The following is a 15,769-nucleotide window of genomic DNA, read 5'->3' on the forward strand; positions in this document are numbered from 1 at the left end:
TTATCAGAGAAAACAGTGAAAAAGTCTCTTATTATTTCCCAACTGTTAGTCAAATGGTCAAACCCAACACGTATTAGGAAAACTTAATAACAAAACAAAATACATGTGTATTCGACCAAAAACAAAACAAAATCTACAAAGTAGAGTTATGTGTATAAAAAGACTCGAATAAGGCAGAAGAAATGTTTTGGAAGCAACAAACAAAAAAACAAATTGCAATGACCAAATATGTCTGAAAAGACTTTGGTGTTGACTAAATCTCCACGTCACACCAGAAGAAGAAGAATGACAATGGCTGCTAGTCCAATGGCCAATGGGTTTAAAAAATAACCACAGATCTCACGTAAGCCTCAAAACCTCTCGACACGTCATTCCTCCAATTCTCTAAAACAACCATTCATTTTCATTTCCAAAATTTTTGCAATATTAAAAACTTTCCAAGAAATATCTGGCTGATGTAATTTTCCATTACAAAAAAATAAACAATTTAGTTTTGATGTCAACTGTGAAGAAAGGACTCAAATAAGAGCCACTACAATTATCATCAAACCATGAACCATAAAGCTCTCCTTAAAATCTCTCTTCACTCTTCCCATCATTACAATCGAATCTCACACTCTCTCTCACATTTCGTCCTCTGATCGGATATCTTCTTGAATCGCCGCCATAGGAGAAGAGACATTCCGACGAGGATGACGAAACTCTGCGAGCTGTGTAGTGCACAAGCCGATCTCTACTGCGACGCAGACTCCGCTTTCCTCTGCCGATCCTGCGACGCAAAGTTCCACGCCTCTAATTTCCTCTTTTCCCGCCATCTCCGCCGCATCATCTGCCCTGACTGCGAATCCCTCACCGGAGATTTCGTCTCCGGTTCTCTTCCGCCTTGGCCTCCGAGAACAAGCTGCTGTTCTGGATCTCACTCTTCTTCGGCCTCTTCTTGCTGCTCCGAGCTATCGTCGACGAAGACGAGGAAGACGCGTGTCGTCGTCGCGAACAGAGCTCGAGGGAGGGAAAAAACAGTGAAGGCGGTTGCGGTTGGCGTTTTTGTAAAATGGTGCGATAGATTAGGACTTAATGAAGGTTTCAGAAACGCGGTCGTTTCGTTGGCGTCTCTCGCTTTGGCTGTGGAGAAGCCAAGATTAAAGACGAAGGTGATTTTAGCGGCGGCGTTTTGGTTGGGCGTTAAGAACTCGCGGAAGGCGATGACGTGGCCGACTCTAAAGAAGGTGGAAGATGTAACCGGGGTTGCATCTGGAATGATTCGAGCCGTTGAAAGCAAACTGGCGCGTGCGATGACGCTGCAGCTTAGACGGTGGCGCGTGGACTCGGAAGAAGGATGGGCCGAAAACGACAACGTTTGAAAATATTTTTTTTTGGACGTGGGTCCCGCATATTGCACGTAGGCCTAGTGGTAGAGTGATAACAAGTTGTATCGTCGACGTGTTGATTTTTCTTTCCAAACGTTTAAAATGGTTTGAACCGCTTGAGATGGTAGAAATTTATTTAGTGTTGGAGACTAAAAAATTTAGTTGTTCTTCAAATCCTGATTAGTCCAATGTTAAACACCCATCTGATATTAAAAAAAAACATAATATATCGAAATTATTGATGTAATGTAAAAGTTAAAAAACTAAATACATAAATTCCTTTATTTGGGACGTAAAAACATAATTTCCCTCAATCTCTATCTTTTGCGAAAAAAAAGAATTAAAGTAAAATCAAAAACAAAAACCCTTTATATGTGTATTGATTTCAAACCCTACTCTGAGAAAGTCCCTAATTCCCATAAGCTTTACTTTCGATAAAGTCGAAAGACCGGAACTTTTCAAGCTAAATCTTATTCTCCTCTCCGTAGAATCTGCCATGGAAGCTCTCTCTACTTCAGCATACATCTCTAATTTACCGGAAACAAAGCCACTCCTCAAATCTTCCTTGCTACGCGCTTCATCCCAGTCTTCGTGTTGGTCGTGTAATTCGCCATCCAAGCGATTCCCCAAGCTGAGAATCAGAGATGGATCAAGTCATGGGCTTCGGATACAAGCTCTCTTACATAACGAGACACCAAGTGAAGGTGAAGATAATATCGCTGAAAGTAGTGGGTTTGGCTTTTTTCCCGGGGATATCTTCTCTTTATCACAGGTACTCCTTTCCTCTTGTATTGTGATTCTTGTCATGAAAAAAAATCTAATTTTGCTGTATGTGGAATTATTTTTGGTGGGCATGCTTAAGCTAGTTCTGGAAAAAAATACAATTGCAGAGTTTGTATTGAATCAAAATCTTAGATTGGTGTAAAGATGAATATGAAGTAGATAATTGCTTTGGCATGTAGGCTAATAGCTTCGAATGTTTGTGTGTGAAGGAAAAGCTTGGGAGTAATCACAACGGTGAAACTTCTCATAGTGTAATTGATGTGGAGTCATCTCTTGCACTTCCTCAGGGTGCTGGGAATAGTGGGGGAAATCGTGCAGGGCTTTTTCGAACTCCAATATCTGGTGGAGTTCAAAATGCAACATCAGCTCATGCGTTACCTCGTCCTGCTTTAGCTGTACGGAACTTGCTCGAGCAGGTAAAGGGTTTGTCCTTTTGAGATTGTTCTGTAGCTCCTTTTTCTTCAATGAGAGAGGTGATCAGTTCTTTATCTGTCTGGTGATCTGGTCTTGTTTTTTTTTTATTCTAATGATTCAAGGCTAGGTTTGCTCATCTATGCACAGTGATGTCTAAAATGCACCACCGCAGAGAAGGGTACCCATTTGGCTCTTTGGTTGATTTTGCACCTGATCGGATGGGGCGTAAGTCACTAGAGATCTTTCTTTCTTTGTTGACTGCTCTTAATTCTACTGTTGCTTCTTTGTCTTAATGCTGAGATTTATCGTTTTAGTGACTTACTAGTGGACAATTGATTCATAAGTACTCAACTCCTCCCACTGTAAAAAGTTTATCTTGATTTAGGTTTTGTGGGGACGAATAGGATGGAAGTGAAGTCAATATATTGTAGGAGTTTTTTGGGCTCTGGATAGTATTGAAGGCAATGCTTAAATAGTACACCAAATGTCTTGAGTCTGCTTGCTGAGATAATAGATGCAGATTTTCTTGAATGGCTTATACATTTTGTTTCCAGATCCGATATTTTTATTCTCACCGTTGGCCATCCACACACGAAATCTCTTGGCTGAACCAAGATGCAGTCTCGTTGTTCAGGTAACATTGGATATTGTGTTTTTAAACTACAAAAGCAAAAGGTTATCTCATGTGTTCTGTAACGGAGATTTGGCTGGCAGATACCTGGATGGAGTGGCTTATCGAATGCGAGAGTGACATTATTTGGTGATGTGTACCCATTGTCAGAAGATGAACAGGTGTGTGTCTAACTAATTGCTATTTCTCTCCTTTCTAATTTATGGGTTGCCTGTTCATGAATCTTACCTCCTAAAACATCTTCATGTCCGAGTAATGGGTCGTAATCACTCTGGTTGTTGCTTGGTAGGAGTGGGCTCATAAGCAATATATTGCAAAGCACCAGCACGGGCCTTCCGAGCAGTGGGGAAACTTTCACTATTTTAGAATGCAGAACATAAGGTTTGGTTTCCAAACTTGTGCCTCCCTAAGTAACCAACATATGTAGGATGATTTGTTTCTCTCCTATTCTACGTATACACTCCATAATCAATGTGAATATTGGCAGTGATATATATTTTATCGGAGGCTTTGGCACTGTCGCTTGGGTTGATGTCAAAGAGTATGAAGCTTTACAGCCAGATAAAATAGCTGTGGATGGTGGTGAGCAGAACCTCAAGGTGCTTTATTTCAAATCACTCTTGGTCGCCTTAGAGACTCAAACAAACTTGTTTCCATTCGTGGCCTTTGGTAAATTCAATTGATTTGAGTTTGCTCTTACTTCCTTTCCCTCTTTAACTTTTGTTAGGAACTGAATGCCATCTTCTCGAAGCCGCTTAGAGAGCTACTTTCTAGTGAAACAGAGGTAGACGACGCTGCTCTCATTTCTATAGATAGCAAAGGGATAGATGTACGGGTTCGTCAAGGTGCTCAGGTAAATATAACAATTTTGTCCAGTTGATATTAACAACTCCATGATCATGCACAATGCTTATCAGCTTACCTTTCTGTGTTCAAATTGTTTGATTTTTTCAGTTCAGCATTCAAAGGCTAGCATTTGAGGAAGGTCATGGTGTTGAAACGCTAGAAGAAGCTAAATCTGCGCTATGGAAAGTGATAGAGAAGGTGAAACCGAACTATTTCCAGAAATGACCAAGATCTGGAATTTGCAGAAATGACGACGAATCCCCTTTCCTCTAGAGGGGTCTTTAAATTAGTAGGACGACAGTTAAAATTTTAAGTTTTGTTGCTCTTTTCCTCTTTTTTGACTAGCTGAAATTTTGTAGTTTCTATGTTTTGCCCTCCTTTCTGTTGAGCAACAAAATGGGGTACCACGTCAATCTTGGAAATATGGGATTGAAGTCTGAGTTTCTGGGCGTTACTGATATTTCTATATTACCAAAGCCGTTTATTATCGTTACACTCTACATATAGTCGAAATTGGAAAAATGCCGAGAGGATATGACTTTCAGAGAAGGGATGAAAAACGAGCATTTCTTTCGTCATCTTATTCATCTTCAAAATTCTTTCACGGTAATGATGAAGCACTTGATCCTTATCCTTTCTTGTCTAATATAAACATTACAAGTCTTAAGTTGAACGGTAACACTACTTGTAGACTACAAGTTGTAGTGGAACTTACAGTATGAATCCTTATTCCACGAACTCTGGTTATTCAGCGCACTCAATGAAGAGGTCTTGGGTCTCATGTTGACGCTCATCATCACATTACAGTAGCATCAAGTCGTAGGTTTGAGGGAGAGATTTTCATGGTGAAGCTTGTTCTTATCCCTTTAGGGACCTATACCTGTTTTGAGTTAAAAGGCTGGTCTTGTTTTGTTGTATATAATCCATGGTTTTAATCGTGTATGTCTTGTTAGATTTTTAAACCTTCTTTGTCAAATAGCTGATATTTTGTACGCTTAAAAGACAGATAAGAAACCATATATCCCCTAACACAGAAAACTGATTCAATGATGATGACCAAAGATGAGTTGAAACTCGAACTTGCTACAGAACTTGGGTTTAGTTGAAAATCTACAAAAGCCCCATCAACAGAGAAAATAGATAGATAGATAGATAAAACTTGTTTTTTGTTAAGCTAAGTTGGGCAACATAACTGCCTTTTTTTACTCAATAACTAACTGGAGAGGTCTAAGCATGCAGTCCAATCCATCAACAACGAGGTCCATCTTTGTGCTTTCAAGATTAGAAGATGCTGCTGCTCTTTGATGCCTAAAACCATTAAAATTGAGTTTGTTAACCACTCTCCAAGCAAATTCAAATTCAATACTGGGATCGGGTCTGATAGTGTGCACAGTCATAAAAGAAACCAGAAGAATGTGATGATGATTAAGACAATATTTCGGCATTTCTAAATACACAATGCGTAAAATCAGTAGTTTTCTTGAACTAACCTTTTGACCTCCTCTACGAACTAGACTGGATTGGAGCAAAGCTTGGAACATAGCAGAGGAGAAGTGGGGTAGGAGCTCTCTGTGTAGGTTTTGCACCTTGATGATCCACTTCAATGTACTTCTCCTCTCCCACAATATGTAAAATTCTCTCAGAGACCCTAGGTTTATTAGCAGACAGAACAACCTTGTTCTTCTGGTCAAACAAGAAAGTCATCCCATTAGTGAACCGTTGCTGATAACGGAGATCAGTTCCCGACAAGGTAAGGTGTTTGGTCCACGACAAGGACTTGCTGCTCTCAACCCTTGTTGCTATCCACAAATCGGTTTCCAATGCATCATCACCACTTCTAGCTAAGAAACAAAGCTGTTGCTCATCTCTAGTCACCGATAAAGCAACATGAGCGTAAAGACGAGGATCATCACTCGGAAGAGACACATTCCGGAAAGAGCCGGTTGAGAAATCGTAACAAAACAAGCCAGCACTTTCCCTGTTTATAGAATGTGCAAACCAGTAAGCAACTCCCTTCACAGATACGCCACGACCCTGACACGGTGGGTAACCCCAGCTCATACCATGACCATTCCACGAGTTAGATGAAAGGTCATAGCTTTCGTACTCGGTTTTGAAGAATCCCATCCTATTATACCCAAAAGACTGATCCAACCTCAAGACTCTGTAACGAGAGTCTTCGCTATCGTAACCCAGAGCGTAGAAATCGGAAGGCTTGAAGGAAGTCTTGGGTTTGATCCATTTGGTTTCACCCGAACAAGGGTTGCAAACAACGAGTCTATTGTCCTCGGTGGAGCAAAGGAAAAAGCCATCACAGTGAAACACATCGCGTATATAGACTTCTTCCAAAGAGCTAGAAACAGGGTTTTTTAGGCTGAATCGACCTGTTACCTTTGCAATTGGAGCAACGTTGTTTTCTTGGATTCCACGGAGATCAACGCTCAGTGAGTAAACCCTACCATCAATAAGCAAAATTTCCAGAGGCTGACTCGGTCCTTTAGCAGAGTGCTTCTCCAGAAATCTCGCATCTTTGATCAGAGCGTTCCATCTTTTGGATGTCAATCGGAATCGCGCCAGAGATGCCGCCGGAACACTAGACAGTATCTCCACCACCAACTCCTCAGGAATGTTTTTCTTCATTTCTAAAGCAAAGACTTGAGATTTCAGAGAAATTAGGGTTTCAAGAGAGGGTTTCAAGAGTCGGAGATGAGGACTTGAGGAGGTTTAAGGGGACCTCTCGCGACGTCACAACATCTCACATGCTTCTATTGTGGGCTTCGTCTTGGGCTTGTGGGGCCTATAATTTAGCTGTATTATTATCACTGGACAAAAGGCCTCCGTTTCACTTCTCCCCACTCCTTTTGTCTTTCATATCTCCAAAAATGCTTTACCATCGTATCCGTGAAAACCATGATGGTCTTCATTGAGTATTTTATTATTAAACAAATTAGAGACGGTTTCAGGCTTTAGGTGTTATGATGTCATTGGATATTGGAGAAAGGAGAAAAAATCTAGGATATTCGGTGAATCTGTCATTTCTCTTCCCAAAGTATATGGCAATGCACATGCAAAATAAGAAGGTTTTTAATTTGGATCTCTAAACCCTCTTATTTAAATATAGGATAAGGTACCCATTAGAGTATATAAAGATGCACATGCTCTAAAGATGAGGAGTTTTAAGACCTAAATCGGTTGCTTCATCTTATATATATATAAAACTTATATAAAACTTGACCAACTTTCTCCAGCTAATCGCCACGTCAACATAGGAGAAATTGACATCTGTCCACTTATATATAAATTTTAATATTAATTAATGTTACATTAATAATCATTTATAATAACAAGTTGAATTATTATCAGTTACATGATGATACTAATATTAACATCAGTTTTTAATAAATCATACAAGTTTTACTAACACTTATAATAACTGACACTTAGTTGGTATCACTTATTTGTAACTGATATAATTATTATATCAATTAAAATTATTTATTATAAACGAAATAAATTATAATATCATTTATTTTAATTGAGGCAAATGTTAACATCTTTTTACAAGTGATACATATTCGCATCAATTACTATAAATGATTAAAGTATTTACATCAATCGGTAAAAATGCTGCAAAATATTAAAGTCACCACTTCTAGAGTTAGTTTTATAAATGATGCAAAGTTCAAATGATATAAACAAATATAATAAATGACACAACACACCTTAATTGTTGTAGTGTAAGTTTTTAACTATTTAAATATTATTTTTTATTATTAATTGACTCTTCAATAATATATATGTAAATGTTAAATAAAAATTTATGTTATAATTAATTAAAATTATTGATGAATATTTATTTTATTTTTATAGAACTCTAGATTACTTCATAATATTCAATATATATTTTAAACTGATTTTTACGATTTTTTATAATAAGATATTAATAAATGATGATTATATTTATTTTTATGAAAATTTAAATTTGAAATAGTTGAAAAGAAAAAATCCACACGTAATATGCAAGTATTCACCTAGTAATATTAATAGTTTAATAGATATCGGTGCATAACTTATTTTGGGTTTTAATTTAGTTTTCAGTTAATAATACTAAAGCATTTTCTTTTGTTAAAGAGTAATTTATTAAAAATACTAGGAAGTGCTAATTAATACTATAAGCTCGAATGTTAAAACTGTGTAGAGGAATATTGTTTGGGCTTTAAGGGATTTTCAGCTTACAAAAAGAAATAGAGGAAATAATGATCTTTGTTTGTTTCCGTTTGATTTTTTTTGCAAGCCGTTTATCTAAATTAACATAGCAAAACCTTTTAACAAATAAACAAAAATGCAACTCTCTTAAAAAAAAAAAAAAGAAGAAATTTCAACTTTTAATTTGCCATTGCAAACACGGGGCGAAAAAAAAAAGTACCAACCTTATCTTGAATAATATCGTGGACCTCTCTCTATGCACTCCATAGCATTTATCTCCTCTATACTACTATATAAGACTCACTGGTCTCTCTGTTCTCGACCAGTTCACCTTCACGACCAACTCTTAAAAATGACTAATCACTACAGAAACACCATCTCTATTGTTTATCACTTGTTGTTTTGTATCTCCATCACATCTTCATCTCCACCTTCCCTCATACGACAATTCAGTGATGACTTCAATACAAATCTGCAGCGTATGTCGTGATCTTTGTTTTTTCTTGAATTAATGAATATTTATGTTAAAAATGAGCTTATTATGGGCCTTAAACTCAAAACCAAATTACCAATGACTAGAATGACCCATATTTCTTGTGTACTAGTGTATCTAAACACTGTGATGCTCTGTTTCATTTTTTGGGTCTCAAAACAGAAGAGGAAGGAGCAGAACCAAACACAATTATTGAAGAAGCACATTACTTACATAGACCTCAAGAGATCTCATCACGTGACTATAAAGTCTCAGCTTCAAGCGCTGTAACGGGTCTAAGACATAGTCGTCCATCTACTTACTCTTTAAAGATAGAGTCTTTCAACACACTCCTTAACGCAGAGAGATACGAATCTCGTCCTTTTCCAGTTGGTGAATACAACTGGTAAGCTGGTTATCTGATCTTTATTCTCCTGATCAAACGGATCCCTTCTTTTAGTTTTTGTTGAATTTTATCTTATATACTAAAAAGTAAAAATCATTATATGGATATCATATAATACAGGACTCTTGTCGTGTACCCCAATGGGAACAAGAAGGATAAGGGTTCAGGGTACCTTTCGCTTTACGTAACTATAGACAAATCGACTCTCGTCGATGCACACCAAGAGGTTTACACGGATCTCAGATTTTACATCTTCAACAAGAACGAGAGACAATACCTCACCATTCAAGGTATCTTGTTCATTTTCAATCCCCCCAAAAATGTGATCTTTAAACAATAAAGATGTTCTATTTATAGTAATATCTCTCAGTCTTTGTCGTGTTATTGCAGATACTGATGTATGGAGATTCGATGTCTTCAAAACGATGTGGGGATTCTCTAAGGTCCTCCCTGTTGATACCTTCAAAGACACGAAAAACGGATACCTCTACGATGGAGATCACTGCGAGTTTGGTGTCGATGTGACCATCCCTTCTCCTTTTAAAATGTCAGAACTTTTCTCTATCACTGAGAAATTAGATAACCCGAGATTCACCTGGACCATTCGCGGATTTTCAATGCTGTTCAAAGAGTATTACTACTCAGATGTCTTCTCCATCGGAGGAAGAAGTTGGTAAGTCCATATTATTTCAAAATAAAAGCTTTTTTTTTGTTGCTTTGTTCAGAGTATATAGTGTGTAGTAACAACTAACAAGTATTCCGTATGCTGATCAAGGAATATAAAAGTGTATCCAAGTGGTTATCACACGGGAGAGGGAAAAGACTTGTCTATGTATCTTAGCCTTAATATGAACGAGAAACTCAGACCCAATGAGAAGATTTATGTTCGAGCCAAGCTACGAGTTCTTAACCAACGTCAGTTCGATAACAAAGAGACGCAAGGTAAGCTATTGAGAGACATGTGGCCCAAATATGTAGTTAATTAATTACCTATGTATAGTTTGCAATTTACATCTTTTGTAATTAGGTCATGGACGATTGTGTATATATATAAGGCAAAAACCTTATCATCTTGATGAACAAGAAAACCTTTACACCAAACTAGGGTTCTTGACGTAGTATCAGATGATATAAAAATGATATAAGCAGATGATGTGTATATTCATCGCCATGGACACATTCGCTATGACCTGAGTGCTTTGTAGTGATCTTTTTTTTTCTTTTACAGTCAATTATTGGTACTTTACTCCAGGAGCTGCTTGTGGTCTTCATGAGTTTATCTCACTCTCTGATCTCAAAGATTCATCAAAAGGTTTCCTCGTGAATGATGTCTTGATGGTTCAAGCTGTAATGGAGGTCATTTCTTCAACCAAGTACTCCCCTAGTTAGGTTTATTTAACTAAGGAGAGCTTGCAGCTCCATGATTACAGCTTCATGATTGCTTTAATATCAACCACTTTGTTTATCGACCACCTGATAATAAGAATATGTTTACGTTTAAAATAAATGACTTTTTCTCTCGAGTTGTTTACACTTTACACAATCACTTTAGTCACTTATTCTTACAAAACAAGACTCTAGTTACCGCCTCTCTCGAGACTTTATCCAGCTCAATTTAGGGCTTGTGGGACTGAAATTAGCTGTTTGGTTTCCACTGGACAATAGGCCTCCGTTTCACTGTTCCCCATTCCTTTTGACTTTTATATCTCGAAAAATGTTTACCATTGTGTATCTCAATCTTGAACCTTGCTCCCTAAAGAGATTTATAGTCGTCTTTGTCTTGATCAAGATCTGGAGATTTGGATTGAATCTGATCCTCTGTTTGGAAGAACGGAGATAGTTCAACTCAGTTTTGACTTTATCTCCTCTGTTTTAGACTCTTCTATATCTTCCAATTTTTCAAGGCTTTCAATTCCAGTTATCTCTTATCCTTTGAGGAATTTTTTATTAGGAGACCTTTCCAACGATCTGTTTTCTGCTTAAGATGTATTAGGCCAAGAACAAGCTCCTATTTTTCAAGGGTTTCATTTCTATTTTCTTCGGGGAAGGAGTCGCAGAAAGTTGTTTAATTTCTTTTCAAGCACGTAACTCCTGTTTTCAAAAACTCTATTTGATCCTCTTGTCTATGTTGGATTTTATACCACACTCAAACACAATATTCAACATCTACATCTTTTGACTTCTGTGTATTGACAAATACATTTTGGAAAACTTGCTGGGAGGACATTTCGTGACTGTAGCAATATGTATTATAGCGAGTTTAAAACTGAAATACTTCAACTGGATTGTTGTAAAGAATTAATGATCCTTTAATAAGAGATAAGTTATCTCACATATATAACCGCATAAGGGTAAGGAAAAAAAAATTAGTATCGCTTGGAAACATATTATAAAGTAGCAAAACTTGGATAGATAATGCAAAAACTAGTGTGACAATTACAAGTCACGTGATTGGTGTTTTTATTTCCCTAGCCCAAAGAACCTTGTTGAATTTTTTTGGTCTCTAAATCTGTTGTATTCACTCTTGATGCCTCCGAAAGGGACATCCTTAACCTTGTTGTAGTTGAACCAAAGTTGGAACATAATTGATGAGAACTGAGCATCTAGATTTTGCATCATCATTGTGATCCACTTGTATGCATTTATCCTCTCTCACAATGTGTAAGAACCTGCCGGAGACCCCATTTTTACCGGGAAACACTAACACTTTGTTCTCCCGGTCGGCCAAGAAATTCATCCCATTACAAAAGACTAAAAACTTTCTGTATACGGATCCGTCCACTGCTAGTAACTTTCTCCATGACATGGCTCCGTCACTCTCAATCTTAGTTGCCATCCATACATCTATACCGAACACGCATATGTTACATTCACGCAGCGATATCAGACAAAGTTTTTGCTCTTCTCTAGTCACAGATAAAGCCATAGGATGATGAGAAAGATGATCAACTGGAAGAGACACACTTTCGAATCTCTCAGTTGAATAATCAAAACGTAGTAAGAATTCCTTTGGCAAGTCTTGACTAAAACGATAAGCAAGCCAGTAAGTATCTCCATTCACAGATATCCCACGGTTCTTAAACCCGTAAATGCACCAGTTTCTAGTCTCACCAACCCTCCTCCACAAACTAGAGGTAAAGTCATAGACTTCGTACACAACTAGGCATTGGCGCAGAAAACCATATCTATCTTGATCCACTTTCAAGATTTTGTACTTGTTGCATGAGGATTTCCCGAGAGAGTAGCAAACGAATCTCTTGCGGGAACTTTTGGGTTTGATAATCCACCCTGTTTCACCTGAACATGGATTCCAAACCACCAGTCTATTGTCTTTGGTGGTGCATAGCAATAAGCCGTCGCAGTGAAAGACGTCTCGTATATCGACTTCTTTCAAAGAATTAGAAAGAGGATCTTTGAGGCTGAATTGACTTGTTACCTTTACAATGCTTTCTTGACTTCCATGGAGATCAATGCTCACTAAATAAACCCTAAAATCAATCAACATGATAACAAGAGACTGCCTTGATGCATTAGCAGAGTGTTTCTTAGTAAAATTCACATCTTTGATAAGAGCGTCACATCTTTGTTTTACTAAACAATGATAGGTGGGATTCGAATACCAGAAAAGTCACAAATGAGTTTGCGGTAGGACTCATTGAATTTATGCATTTTGCAACTAACCGAAACACTTTGAAAAGAAGTGGTAAGATCGTTTGTCCTTGTCCCCGTTGTGATAATAAGAGATTCACTACCGTAGAAAAAGTATGGAATCACTTATATAGTCGAGGGTTTACACCAAATTATGAGATGTGGTATTACCACGGGGAAAATGATATTGTGGTTGAGGGTAGTACTAGTATAGTAGCTAGTGAAACTGAGAGGTTAGAGGAACCTTTGATGACAGTAGAGAATGTAGGTACAATTCAGATGGTACATGATGCGTTTATGGAAAATCAGCAGTCCTTTCAGGAAGATGAAAATAGAGTAGAGGAACCAAATTTAGAAGCAAAACGATTCTTTGATATGCTAGATGCAGCGAAGAATCCATTATATCAAGGTTGTAAGGAAGGTCATTCTCCTCTATCTGCTGCAACAAGGATGATGAATATCAAGACGGAATACAATTTGTCTGAGGATTGTGTAGATGTCATTGCTGATTTTGTGAAAGATATTTTGCCAGAAGACAATCTAGCACCGGCTTCGTATTATGCAATTGAAAACCTTGTTTCTGGTCTTGGTTTACCGTATCAGATGATCGACGTTTGCATCGATAATTGTATGATTTATTGGAATTCAGACGCAAACTACTTGGCTTATCGATTTTGTGGGAAACCTCGTTATCAGAATACTGGTGGAAGGGTTAGAGTACCGTTTAAGCGTATGTGGTATCTGCCATTAACCGATAGGTTAAAACGGTTGTATCAATCGAAGCGCACTGCAAGGTCTATGAGATGGCATCACGAACATTCAAAAGAAGGGGAAATATCACATCCCTCCGACGCAGAGGCATGGCAACATTTTCAAACAGTTTATCCGTCTTTTGCATCTGAGAGCAGGAATGTATATCTTGGGCTATGCACAGATGGTTTCAACCCATTTGGAAAGCATGGGAGGCAATATTCATTGTGGCCCGTCATTGTCACTCCTTACAATTTGCCTCCATCTTTGTGCATGAAACGAGAGTTTCTTTTTCTAACCGTACTAGTTCCTGGTCCCGAACATCCTAAGCGTTCCCTTGATGTGTTCTTACAGCCTTTGATTCATGAGTTACAATATTTATGGGAGCATGGAGTTCAAGCCTTTGATATATCAAGCCAGCAAAATTTTATAATGTGTGTGGTGCTAATGTGGACTATTGGTGATTTCCCTGCTTATGGAATGTTATCTGGATGGACAACGCATGGAAGATTATCATGTCCGTATTGCCAGGACAATACAGATGCATTTCAGTTGAAAAATGGACGGAAGACGTGTTGGTTTGATTGTCACAGACGCTTCCTGCCAAGCTCACATCCATATCGACGCAACAAAAGGTTGTTTATGAAGAACAGAGTTGTTCATGAAGCTCCTCCGCCTGAGATAGATGGTAACAATCTATTAATGCAACTACGTGATTTTGATGCTGTAACAACAAAAGTGGTGGAAATGGGCATTTCCCTGTGGCCGGTTGTGGAGAGTATCATAATTGGCACAAGAAGAGTATTTTCTGGGATTTACCATATTGGAAGGATCATTTGTTGAGACATAATCTTGATGTCATGCACATTGAGAAGAATTTCTTCGACAACATCATGAATACCATTTTCAATGTTTCGGGGAAAACAAAAGATAATTTGAAGTCCAGATTAGACTTACCACATTTATGTGCCCGCGATGCTCTACATATCTTGGCAAATGGAAAGGCTCCAATTCCTATTTTCAGATTAGATGAAGAATCGAAAGATGCATTTTTCTACTGGATTGTTCATAATGTTAAGTTTCCGGACGGTTATGCTTCCAACCTACACAACTGTGTTGACAGTGATGAAGGTAGATTATGTAGGATGAAGAGTCATGACTGTCATGTTTTTATGCAACGGTTGCTACCATTTGCATTTCGTGAAATGTTACCAAAACCTGTGCATGAAGCTGTTGCAGGTATTCAATCATTATCTAATAATTTTCAATAAGTAATTTATGTTTATATATTCTTGTATACTAGTTTATTGGTTCTCGTATATAACGCAGGAATAAGTGCATTCTTTAGAGATCTATGCACAAGATCACTTACAGCTGACGGGATTCAATATTTGTCTGACAATATATCCGTTCTTATTTGCAATCTTGAAAAGATTTTTCCGCCATCTTTCTTTGATGTCATGGAGCACCTTCCAATTCATCTCCCTCGAGAAGCAGCACTTGGTGGCCCTGTACAGTACAGATGGATGTATCCATTTGAGCGATTCATGTTACATCTAAAGAAAAAAGTTAAAAATTTAAGCAAAGTGGAAGGATTTATTGTTGCGCAGACCATTAACGAAGAAACCTCTAATTTTTCCATGTACTACTTTGCACCAAGTGTACCAACTAAAAGCAGGAAACCCAGTCGCAATGATGATGGAGGAGAGAAACCTAAATATTTAACACATGTACCTGATATATTCTCACAAGTCGGTCGATTAAGTAGAAAAGTTAAGAAACGGTGGCTTACTGAGGAAGAACAAAATCACTTGCATACTTATATTCTTTTTAACTGTCCTGAGTTATTGCCATATGAGAGGTAAAACTATTTGATATGTTTGATATATGGCATTATTTATCTCTCATGATTAGATATAATTAATTTTATAATTTGCAGTATGTATGTGGAGCAACTAAAGACCCACTATCCTTTTTATGATGATATTGAAATTGGTAGACGAAAACAACTGGAATTTGCACAATTGATGAGATTTTATGTGAGTTAACAAAATTTTACCATTGTTATGTAGCTAATAATCTTAAACTAATTAATTATTATAAATCAGGTGCAAACATGTCATATGAGAGGTGAAAGATTAGACACTTGGTTGGAAGAGTTGGTAGGTGGTCCTTTAACGCTTGCAATGAGTTTCCCGATGTACTGCACCCGTGGATATGTCTTTAAGAAATTCTGCTCAGGACAT

At 37.7% G+C, this 15,769-nt stretch overlaps 6 protein-coding genes across 6 annotated transcripts; 4 read left to right on the forward strand and 2 right to left on the reverse strand.

Moving 5' to 3' along the window:
- Window positions 1-470: 470 nt before the first annotated feature.
- LOC18024047 (B-box zinc finger protein 32) lies at window positions 471-1,564 on the forward strand. The gene has a single exon (XM_006406246.2). The coding sequence runs from the start codon at window positions 693-695 to the stop codon at window positions 1,359-1,361; it is 669 nt and encodes a 222-aa protein (XP_006406309.1). The 5' UTR covers window positions 471-692; the 3' UTR covers window positions 1,362-1,564.
- Window positions 1,565-1,764: 200 nt separating this feature from the next.
- On the forward strand, window positions 1,765-4,573 carry LOC18024048. The gene is made up of 9 exons (XM_006406247.2): window positions 1,765-2,139; window positions 2,360-2,566; window positions 2,687-2,789; window positions 3,119-3,198; window positions 3,279-3,356; window positions 3,485-3,576; window positions 3,683-3,794; window positions 3,923-4,048; window positions 4,150-4,573. The coding sequence occupies exons 1-9, from the start codon at window positions 1,864-1,866 to the stop codon at window positions 4,264-4,266; spliced, it is 1,191 nt and encodes a 396-aa protein (XP_006406310.1). The 5' UTR covers window positions 1,765-1,863; the 3' UTR covers window positions 4,267-4,573.
- Window positions 4,574-5,543: 970 nt separating this feature from the next.
- Window positions 5,544-6,769, reverse strand: LOC18024049 (putative F-box protein At3g21130). The gene has a single exon (XM_024159925.1). It carries the CDS (start codon window positions 6,679-6,681, stop codon window positions 5,545-5,547), a length of 1,137 nt encoding a protein of 378 aa, XP_024015693.1. The 5' UTR covers window positions 6,682-6,769; the 3' UTR covers window position 5,544.
- A 1,788-nt stretch (window positions 6,770-8,557) lies between these two features.
- On the forward strand, window positions 8,558-10,644 carry LOC18024050. Its single transcript, XM_006406250.2, has 6 exons — window positions 8,558-8,726; window positions 8,903-9,125; window positions 9,246-9,415; window positions 9,516-9,798; window positions 9,901-10,067; window positions 10,354-10,644. Exons 1-6 carry the CDS (start codon window positions 8,600-8,602, stop codon window positions 10,512-10,514), a joined length of 1,131 nt encoding a protein of 376 aa, XP_006406313.1. The 5' UTR covers window positions 8,558-8,599; the 3' UTR covers window positions 10,515-10,644.
- Window positions 10,645-11,673: 1,029 nt separating this feature from the next.
- LOC18024051 (putative F-box protein At4g10190) lies at window positions 11,674-12,794 on the reverse strand. Its single transcript, XM_006406251.2, has 2 exons — window positions 12,758-12,794; window positions 11,674-12,716 (listed from the first exon to the last, which is right to left on the reverse strand). Exons 1-2 carry the CDS (start codon window positions 12,792-12,794, stop codon window positions 11,674-11,676), a joined length of 1,080 nt encoding a protein of 359 aa, XP_006406314.2.
- A 138-nt stretch (window positions 12,795-12,932) lies between these two features.
- On the forward strand, window positions 12,933-14,366 carry LOC112088874. The gene has a single exon (XM_024159225.1). It carries the CDS (start codon window positions 12,933-12,935, stop codon window positions 14,364-14,366), a length of 1,434 nt encoding a protein of 477 aa, XP_024014993.1.
- Window positions 14,367-15,769: the final 1,403 nt, after the last annotated feature.

This window comes from Eutrema salsugineum, unplaced genomic scaffold, assembly GCF_000478725.1.
Source record: "Eutrema salsugineum unplaced genomic scaffold, Eutsalg1_0 scaffold_13, whole genome shotgun sequence".
Lineage (NCBI taxonomy): Eukaryota > Viridiplantae > Streptophyta > Magnoliopsida > Brassicales > Brassicaceae > Eutrema > Eutrema salsugineum.

What these genes read in the sequence shown, in the direction of transcription:
- LOC18024048 (XM_006406247.2), top strand. Translation starts at nt 1,864, where the DNA reads ATGGAAGCTCTCTCTACTTCAGCATACATCTCTAATTTACCGGAAACA. An exon ending in ATATCTTCTCTTTATCACAG is followed by an intron (nt 2,140 to 2,359) that starts GTACTCCTTTCC and finishes TTGTGTGTGAAG; the next exon opens with GAAAAGCTTGGGAGTAATCA. An exon ending in GGGTTCGTCAAGGTGCTCAG is followed by an intron (nt 4,049 to 4,149) that starts GTAAATATAACA and finishes TGATTTTTTCAG; the next exon opens with TTCAGCATTCAAAGGCTAGC.
- LOC18024050 (XM_006406250.2), top strand. Translation starts at nt 8,600, where the DNA reads ATGACTAATCACTACAGAAACACCATCTCTATTGTTTATCACTTGTTG. An exon ending in CTTCAATACAAATCTGCAGC is followed by an intron (nt 8,727 to 8,902) that starts GTATGTCGTGAT and finishes GTCTCAAAACAG; the next exon opens with AAGAGGAAGGAGCAGAACCA. An exon ending in CGATAACAAAGAGACGCAAG is followed by an intron (nt 10,068 to 10,353) that starts GTAAGCTATTGA and finishes TTTCTTTTACAG; the next exon opens with TCAATTATTGGTACTTTACT.
- LOC18024051 (XM_006406251.2), bottom strand. Translation starts at nt 12,794, where the DNA reads ATGCATAAATTCAATGAGTCCTACCGCAAACTCATTT. An exon ending in GTCCTACCGCAAACTCATTT is followed by an intron (nt 12,717 to 12,757) that starts GTGACTTTTCTG and finishes ATCATTGTTTAG; the next exon opens with TAAAACAAAGATGTGACGCT.
- LOC18024047 (XM_006406246.2), top strand. Translation starts at nt 693, where the DNA reads ATGACGAAACTCTGCGAGCTGTGTAGTGCACAAGCCGATCTCTACTGC.
- LOC112088874 (XM_024159225.1), top strand. Translation starts at nt 12,933, where the DNA reads ATGTGGTATTACCACGGGGAAAATGATATTGTGGTTGAGGGTAGTACT.
- LOC18024049 (XM_024159925.1), bottom strand. Translation starts at nt 6,681, where the DNA reads ATGAAGAAAAACATTCCTGAGGAGTTGGTGGTGGAGATACTGTCTAGT.